Source organism: Azolla caroliniana, unplaced genomic scaffold (genome assembly GCF_043228905.1).
Source record: "Azolla caroliniana isolate FFs.n. ecotype wild unplaced genomic scaffold, voAzoCaro1.0.p SCAF_13, whole genome shotgun sequence".
Classification (NCBI taxonomy): domain Eukaryota; kingdom Viridiplantae; phylum Streptophyta; class Polypodiopsida; order Salviniales; family Salviniaceae; genus Azolla; species Azolla caroliniana.
The window spans coordinates 5,033,707-5,042,421 of NW_028230448.1; the positions used below are offsets into that span (position 1 = coordinate 5,033,707).

At 37.4% G+C, this 8,715-nt stretch overlaps 1 protein-coding gene across 1 annotated transcript; it reads right to left on the bottom strand.

Annotated features, from left to right (window-relative positions):
• Window positions 1–6,376: 6,376 nt before the first annotated feature.
• LOC147856002 (L-type lectin-domain containing receptor kinase IV.2-like) lies at window positions 6,377–8,436 on the bottom strand. Its single transcript, XM_087329476.1, has one exon. The coding sequence runs from the start codon at window positions 8,404–8,406 to the stop codon at window positions 6,388–6,390; it is 2,019 nt and encodes a 672-aa protein (XP_087185602.1). The 5' UTR covers window positions 8,407–8,436; the 3' UTR covers window positions 6,377–6,387.
• Between the last annotated feature and the right edge of the window lie 279 nt (window positions 8,437–8,715).

Here is an 8,715-nt window from a genome sequence, read left to right on the forward strand (position 1 = left end):
TTTTAAATAGGATCATTGATGGGCAGGGACACAATGGTCCCAAAGCTTTTCTTTCCTTGCAAAAATGTTTTCCAAATAATAAAACAGTCAATACTTTCTCTAATACAATGGATGGATTTACCTGTTACTTTGGTGTGGAAAGTCATGCACAAAATAAAGGGAGCAGGAAGATGTTGGATGCATTGTGCACTTAAGGGATGATTGAAAGGGATGACATAATTTCTAGTATGTTTCTTGAATATTTAGATGTGGATACAGTCAAAATATTAGAAAATTGCTTGAATGAGAAAGAATGCGACAAGAGATTTGTTCATGTAAATTTTGTTGATATGTACCTTCATATTGTTGGTTTTATTGAAATAAATGGTTGTGTAGCTAATGGTGAAATAGTTGGCAATGGCTATCATGAAATGGCTAAAAAAGTAAGTAAAAATAACTATGCAATAAAAGTTAGCACTAAATATAAAACAATAGACAAAAAGGTCAAGCCCGTGGCCATGCATCTACCTATGGATAGTACTGAAATGAAAAAGAATGTTGCGTTTGAGCCAACATTGTGGGATTCTATGGATATTGGTCATAAGTTTACAAATGCTACTCTAGATCAACTAAAAATTGGTGAGAATGATTTTCTTTTGCCTGTTGAGATACGATGTTTTCGAAATATGATTGCTCCTTCACTTATGGAAAAAGTTACCCCTATTTACAAAGTCAACTCAAGAGCCTCAATGGAAATATCAACTCCCATGGACCCTTTCTTGAATACCAGTTAATTAGGGCAAAGTGCAACAACAAATTTCAATACCTTTTACAAAGTCCTATCTTCAGTCTTAGGATTATAGTATATCATTGTACATGAAAAATTGTAAGCTTTTGGGCAAACAAGCTTAAGTTGTAGCATTTACATATCTTTTCTTAATACTACTAAGGAAAATCTTTGAAAAAAAAAAAAACATGAAGAGACATGAGATTTGTCAGCCTCGAGGTAGGTGTGTGTATAGGCTAGATTTTTGTTTGTAAAGGTTATAAATATTAATTTCTTAACAAGTAATCACACATGTTGACAAGGAATGGAAGAGTTTATAATTAGTGAAAATTAATTATTAATAACAATTTATTCTCTAAACAATACTAATAACCATAGATTGACATATTCACATTCGTTGGGCCTGCCCCACGAATTCATACGAATAGGAATACGAATGCATGTAAATATATTCATTTTCTTCTTTTTTTTGAATTTTTTATAAAAAAATAAAAAACTATTTTTTCTCAGTGAGCGAGTGAACGAACAGTGAGCCGCGAGCAAGGAAGCCTCACCCTACTCCTTCTGCATGTTGCCCTCGCTTCCCTCTACATCTTGTTCTCGGCCAAGAAATTAGGGTTTCGGCTGAAAACCCTAATTTCTATCATAATCCTAGTTTCAACAGTTTTCTTTCTTTTCATCCCGCGTCCTTGACTCCCTCTCATGCTCTATTCTAATCCTACATCTTGTTCTCTGCAAACTCAAACTTTCATTGAAACCCTCAATTTAGCTAAGTTTAGTAGAAGCCCTAATTAATTAACTAATATTTTTCAATTAATTAATTAATTTTTTGATGAATTAAGATATGTATTAGTAAATTAATTAATGTATAGTGAATCAATTAATGTTTAGGTGAATTAATTAATTATTATATTAGTGAGTTAATTAATTATTGATGTATGTGTGTATATACATATATGAGTGATATATGTGTGTGTATACACATATATGTATGTGTGTATATGTATATATCATATATGTATGTATGTATATGTATATATCATATATGTGTGTGTATATATATATGTATATATCATATATGTATCTATATGTATATATCATATATTTATGTGTGTACATGTAAATGTAAACGAATGGTTTTATAATATTCTTGGGGCCGATTTATATTCTTGAATATCGTGAATATTGCGGATGTCAAATACCACGTATATTACGCATGGGTCAATCTATGCTAATAACTAACTTTGAAAAACAAATCCGAGAATAATTTTAAGACAACAATACAATATAAATCATTACAAAAATGCTAATAATTTTGAAAATTGCAAAATGGACAAAAAGTTTAATGATGCTTGTTTCCACTCTAATGTTATGAAGGTTCGAAAATATGCAAAGGTCAATTGAACACTTATTGATACCCATTAAATTCCCAACACTAGCACCATATATAAAGTTAATTAAAGCACCAAATACTAAGCTAATTAATGATCTGACGTATTCAGCATACAAATAGAGTCTATCTTGTTAATTTGTTTTCATTAGGATCGGGTGGATAAACACCCTATTGATGGTAAGATGGAGGGAGTCATTCTCAAGCATGCCAACTGAATAAACTAGCGCACTCAACAAACAAATTTCTTAATGTCACTCTTACCCTTGATTAAATAATGAAGAATATGTTTACCTTTATGAAAAGTCTTAGCCAAATTCCCCCACATTCACTTTATCACATAATGGAATGTAGGTCAACACAAGAAATCAACAATGACAATAACTCAACTCTTACTAATCAAATAAAGAAACTACCACTCATGTAGAAGAATTGAGGTTTGAACTATGGCTAAAAATGAGGGTCAAAGGTTGAGGTTTGGACTATATTACACACACACACACACACACACACACACACAAAGGTTGTAGCCCAAAAATGATAAAGTGAAGAGAAAGAAGTAAAAAGTATTTACGTTTAATTTTACATGTTGTTTACATTTTAGTATTTATATCTTTGTCTTATGACTTTGTTTCAAGTTTTGTGTGTCTATTGTTTGTAAGTATTGTCAAACAAGGTTCTCAATGTCAAGAAAACAAGTGATGATTAACACGGGGCATCAATGGGATCATCTTGTACTTTGCTCTACAACCGTTGGTGTAGTTAAGCACCTTTAATCAATTTTATTTCCACATATTTTAATTAATTTATTATCATTTGGATAGATCACAATTATGGCAATCTAACAAATTATCAATGAAGCATAGCAATGGGAAAGTACTACCAAATTAGGCATGTCAATTGAAAGAGAGAATGTGTGAATCATTATCTTGGAAGAATTTACCCACTCAGTTGGTCACCAAGTATGAGAGGAACATCCCATCATTGTCTCAATTTATCAACAAATTGTTGTGTACAGTATGGTATGAAGGGGATTCCTTTATAGCCTTTCTAGGTAAATCCACTTGAACTCATAAGGTTCATATGCCCTTTCATATCTCTCCAAAGCATTTCCCATGAACTGCCAATTTATTCTGTACATATCTATGTACTATCAACAATATGCAGATGTGCCATGACCATATTCTACTTGTATGTCTATAGCAAACAATCGTGCTTGTATATACATGTGCATAATTAGCTTAAAGTTGTGGACCTTATAAACAATACCTGTATGGTTTTTTCTTTTTAGAGTTATGTGTGTATCAAGGAATTTGTTTTGAATATTTAGTGCTTGCAAAGGGAAATCTACCTTGTTATTAGTTAACACAACTTTTGAGTTGATTTAAGCCCAAGGTATGTTAGGTTATTTTACAATACCTATGTTTGTAGTAGACTCATAAGAAAGGTTTGCTAAACAAGGATTCATTCTAAACACCTTTAGAATAACTTTAGTAAAAGGTTAAAACCCCAATGCCAAAAACCAAGTGAGTCAAACCTAATCAAGAATGAATGAAGTTTGCATTACATTATAATGATTAGATAGAATAGGTGGTGTATGATGCATCCTCATTTTATTAGAGTGAGATGTCCCATAATTGGACAATGCAACAAATACTAACATTGTGGATGATGCTTTAGTGGGTAGCTTAGTTTTTCTTTCTAGCAATGATGACGATTGAAGTACAAATGATGGATTTATAACGATATTCCAATGTGCAAGAGAAGTCCGTGTATAATGTATAGGCATAACCATTACAAACTAATCCAATAACTAATTTTAATGGGCTAAGGGTAGGATAGTCGATAAACTGGTTAACCAAGGGGTTAGGACAAACTCATGTGAACTCATGACGCATGGGAGCACATGATAGTCTAGGAGCATTAGGTGTTGAGCTATATAAAAGGGGCTAGGTACCCCCTTCATTACAACATCCAAAGATGTTGTCAAGACTTTACTGGTGAGGCTAAGCTCTCTTCTTCAAATCCTTTAGCCAACATCCATCTGATAACAGAAGTACTTGTATTGGACACTAATGGTATTATATGTTTGTCTCATTTCCTTCACTTAGGGGTGGTTGGTGTGGTTAAGCACACTTTAGAGAGTTTTTATGTGCAAGATAGGTGCATCCTATCTTTATATCTTTTCCAACGTGTAGGGAGGGGTGTCTATTACTCATGATGTAATTTCCATGTAGATGCCCTCAAACTTCTTGTTAGAGTTCAAGTCTACTAAAATTATGACACTTTCCATCTTAGGCAAATGTTATGTATAATATTCATAATATTTGGAGTACATAATGTGTGTAAAATAAGATACTAATAAAGTGATGATATAAACTATGGTCGTAGTAACAATTTGGACACTGAAGAATATGAATCATGCTACCCAATACCTTTGTTCCAAAGTGATGTGTGGCACAACCACATATTGAATGTTCAATGTGAGATAGTGACATAATATTTTTAAGGATCTCAGATCTTGTAATGGCATGAGGCCGGGCCCAATCATTCACCTTACAATGATAGATACCTTCTTCTTCTTCTTCTTTCTAACCATATTTCAAGAAATAAAATAATATAATATTTTTAGAACAAAGAGTTTCCTATGGGCCACCCACCACCTTCCACCTTATGTATTATCCTTGATCCATTGGTTTTCCATTTGGTTTACATCCCATCAATTATCCTTGAGACTTTTTCTACGAGGAGTTGTATATGTGTTCATATATGTACATACATGTAGATGGCATTGATTTCATACAAGAATTTCACCACTTGTAGGAGTTGCGGACAAGGCAACAAACCCTTCTTCATCTACTATGGATTTATCCCCATACAAGAATTTCACTTTTGTTCAAATTCCATGCTCATCAATTCCCAAAGTGTTTTTTCCTCTTTACTTCATACCATAGTACCTTAAACCATTGCTATATTTTCTATGTGGGTTGAATATTCGCCTCTTTGGTCACTCCACATTCTATGTATATACTTAGGCAATCAACTTCCAATCCATATAAACTATTCAAGTTATCTTCATGAATCATAACTACGAAACCTTCTTCCCTTAATAAGAATTTTGAACTCGCCCATATATGCTGGAGCCCATCCCTTTGTCCACCATTTGCATCATTGCTTCTATATGACATAGTTTACATTTTCTTTGATGTTGAGACGCATCTTCTATGTTATTTTGCTCTCAACAAGTTCATGAGCCTTACGATTAGAGTGTATTACAATGAACCAAATTCGATCACATAAAAAATTCTTTTCACCCAATTTCGATGGCATCCCATCCATACACACATTTCGATCACTCACAATGAGTACTCTTAATTGCAATGCTCTTACACCCATATTTTGGTCTAGGGGATGGGGATATTTCACCTCTCGGAACAATAATAAAATGTAGGTCTATCTTTATGTTTGTTATAATGTTAGTGGGTGTATGAGTGCCCTATTTTCCTAATAATTTTGATCACACATTGAAACATTCTCCATGATGTTCTAATTCAATTTGAGGTTTCTTGGTAATAATAAAAGCATGTATGTAACACAAATGTATGTAGTGTAGGTTCCATAGGACAAATAATATATCATCATCATTTCTATTGCTCTCTCCATCCATGAGCTAGAACCTATCCCAAAGATTGTACTTAATCTCCTATGGATATTCAAATACATATCTATTTCTCTCTTTGGCCCTATCCCAAAGGTTTCACTTAATCTCCTATGGATATTTAATACATATCTATTTCTCTTTTTGGCCCTATTCCAAAGATTGCACTTAATGTCCTATGGATATTCAATACATGTCTATTTCTCTCTTTTGCTCAGGTAGTTGGCTTGGTGGTTTACATTGCAGCAACAAAAGTCATGAATTTGAGAAACCCAAGTTTGATCCATGGCATGGGCTAAACCTCATCTCATAGATCACAATCAGTTTTCTATGGACATGAAATTGATATTTATCTATCCCTTGCTTACAATGTTTCATTTTTCAGCATTTTCTTATATCATTACATTCTGAGAGTTTGTTTGAGAATGTTTTCAAGTATTTGAGCCTTTCGATAGAACAAAATGTTTTATACAATGAAAAACTTGGAAGAAAAGGAAGCAACAAGAAAAATGTTCTTGAGCAATGGGTCTTTGTTTTTTGCTTTTACAACTCAAACCCAACATGCACACCATGTCACCTAACACTTATATGTGTTAAACTATCCAAGATATTCGAAGAATTCAAAGATGATGGCGAAAAGGCCCAATCATCACCATTTGTGACATGAAACATCTGTCCTAAGGCAATGTTTGGATGTTCAAGAGAGGTTAATAGAGGTAGTTGTGCATCATTGCCCAACACTTGCACCACTTGCCGCATTGATGGCCTCCTTGAAGCATCGGGATGAGCACATAAAAGCCCTAATACAAGCACCTTCTCCATTTGGTCGTGATCAAATACTCCATCGAATCTTGGATCAACGATGTCAAGTATCGCCCCCCGTGTGTACAAATCCCACACTCCATCCACGAGAAGCATGTTCTCATCTTTATCCATGTGTTGGATAGGCCTTCGTCCCGTCATCACTTCGAGAAGCAAGACCCCGAAGCTATAAACATCGGTACTCGTTGTAGCTTTGCCTGTCCTCGCAAACTCAGGAGCTAAGTAGCCCAATGTTCCAACAACCTTCGTCGTGTGTGGATGTTGTCCATGCTCGTGTAGTCTTGCAAGGCCGAAATCCCCGAGCTTCGCGGTCATATCGGCATCCAAGAGCACATTGCTAGCCTTGATGTCTCGATGCAAGACTTGTTGTTCCCATCCCTCGTGCAAGTACAACATACCTTCGGCAACTCCCCTCACTATCATAAGCCTTTGCTCCCAGCTGAGGACACCGGCATTGCTCCCCATCTTGTTGAACAACATCTTATCTAAGCTACCATTACACATATAGTCGTACACGAGTAGTAGCTCGCCATTGCGTCGACTCCACCCAAGGAGTTGTACGAGGTTCCGGTGTCGTAACCGGCCCATGCTCGCCATCTCCGCGATGAACTCTCTCTCCCCTTGGTTCGACTCTCTCGAGAGCCTTTTCACCGCCACTTCGACGCCGGAGCTGGGCAACACTCCCCGAAACACCCGCCCGAAACCCCCAACCCCAAGCAATCCCTTCTGGTGGAACTTGTGGGTTGCTTTACTGAGCTCGTGATAGCTATACCTATGCAACCCGAACTCGAGCTCCCAACTTTCGACGACTTCTCGTCGGCTCTTTACATACAAGACACGGGACACAAAGGCACAAATGATAAGGAATGCGACAACACTACCCACGCTTATACCGACTTTGAAAGGCGTGGACGAGACGAGTGTGGGGGTGGGGAAGACCGGTGGGAGTAAGGAGAGGTCTAGGGGTGGGGCCGTGCCATCGCTATTGAAGCTCCACGAGAGAAGCCGATGGGTGCCCGAGATGACACCGGTGGAGCCAGAGAATCCGACAAAGGTCTGTTGTAGGAGGATTTGTGAGAGGTTAAGATGTGTGGAGAGAAGGGGTATGGATGGCCTAGCCAGCCCCACGGGGACAATACTCACATTAAGTATGTGATTCAAGCCATCATAATCCACCCATGCTTGGATAAATTGCCCACTCTTCAGATTGATCCCTTTCTTGACCGTCTCATTCAACCAATACGCGGCCTCGCTAGCATGGATCGACACCATACTGTTCACATTGATGCCGACATGGTTATCGTTGATGTCGTCAAACTCGAGGTCTTGGACGGTGTCGAATTCGATGGCGAAGAGGTGGTCGGATGTGTTCCCGATGTCGCTCGAGTTGAGGAGCCCCAAGTATTGGCTGGGGAAGACGGAGTGGGCGTCCAAGGAAGGGGCCATGGCGAAGGCCATGCCATGTCCACCCAGGGTCTCGTAGAGAGGGGAGATGCAGAACACGAAAGTGGTGCTAAATGAGGAGACTAGGTCTGAAGTCGAAACGTTGGGCTTCTTGATTGTGATGGGGGAGGTGTAGAATGCTCTACCGAATTGTTTTGCGGATGTGTTTGTTAGCTTTATGTATCTTGTGTGAGGATCTATGTCTGCTATCCCATCCAAGGTTATCTGCTCCGGAATTGATGATGTTGTTGCTCTGTCAAACCCATTGAAGGTGAAGATGGTCTTCTGCTGTTGGCCAGAGGTGGGTTGTGTCATGGTAACGATCATGGTTATGATGATGATGATGAGGAGGAGGAGGATGGGTTGCATTGCGGTAGGGATCATCATCATAATCAGAAGCAGAAACAGATGCAGAAGCAGAAGATGAAGATGAAGAGGAAAGGAGTGAAGAAAGGTTGAAGAAATGGGTTAAATGAGAAAGGGGAGAAAGAAGAAGTAGCAAATAACAAATCTATGTCTGTAATGTAATGTATGTATGTATGCATGCATGCATGTATATGTATGTATGCATATGTGCTTACTCTCTCTCTCTCTCTCTCTCTCTCTCTCTCTCTGCATATGTGCTTACTCTCTCTC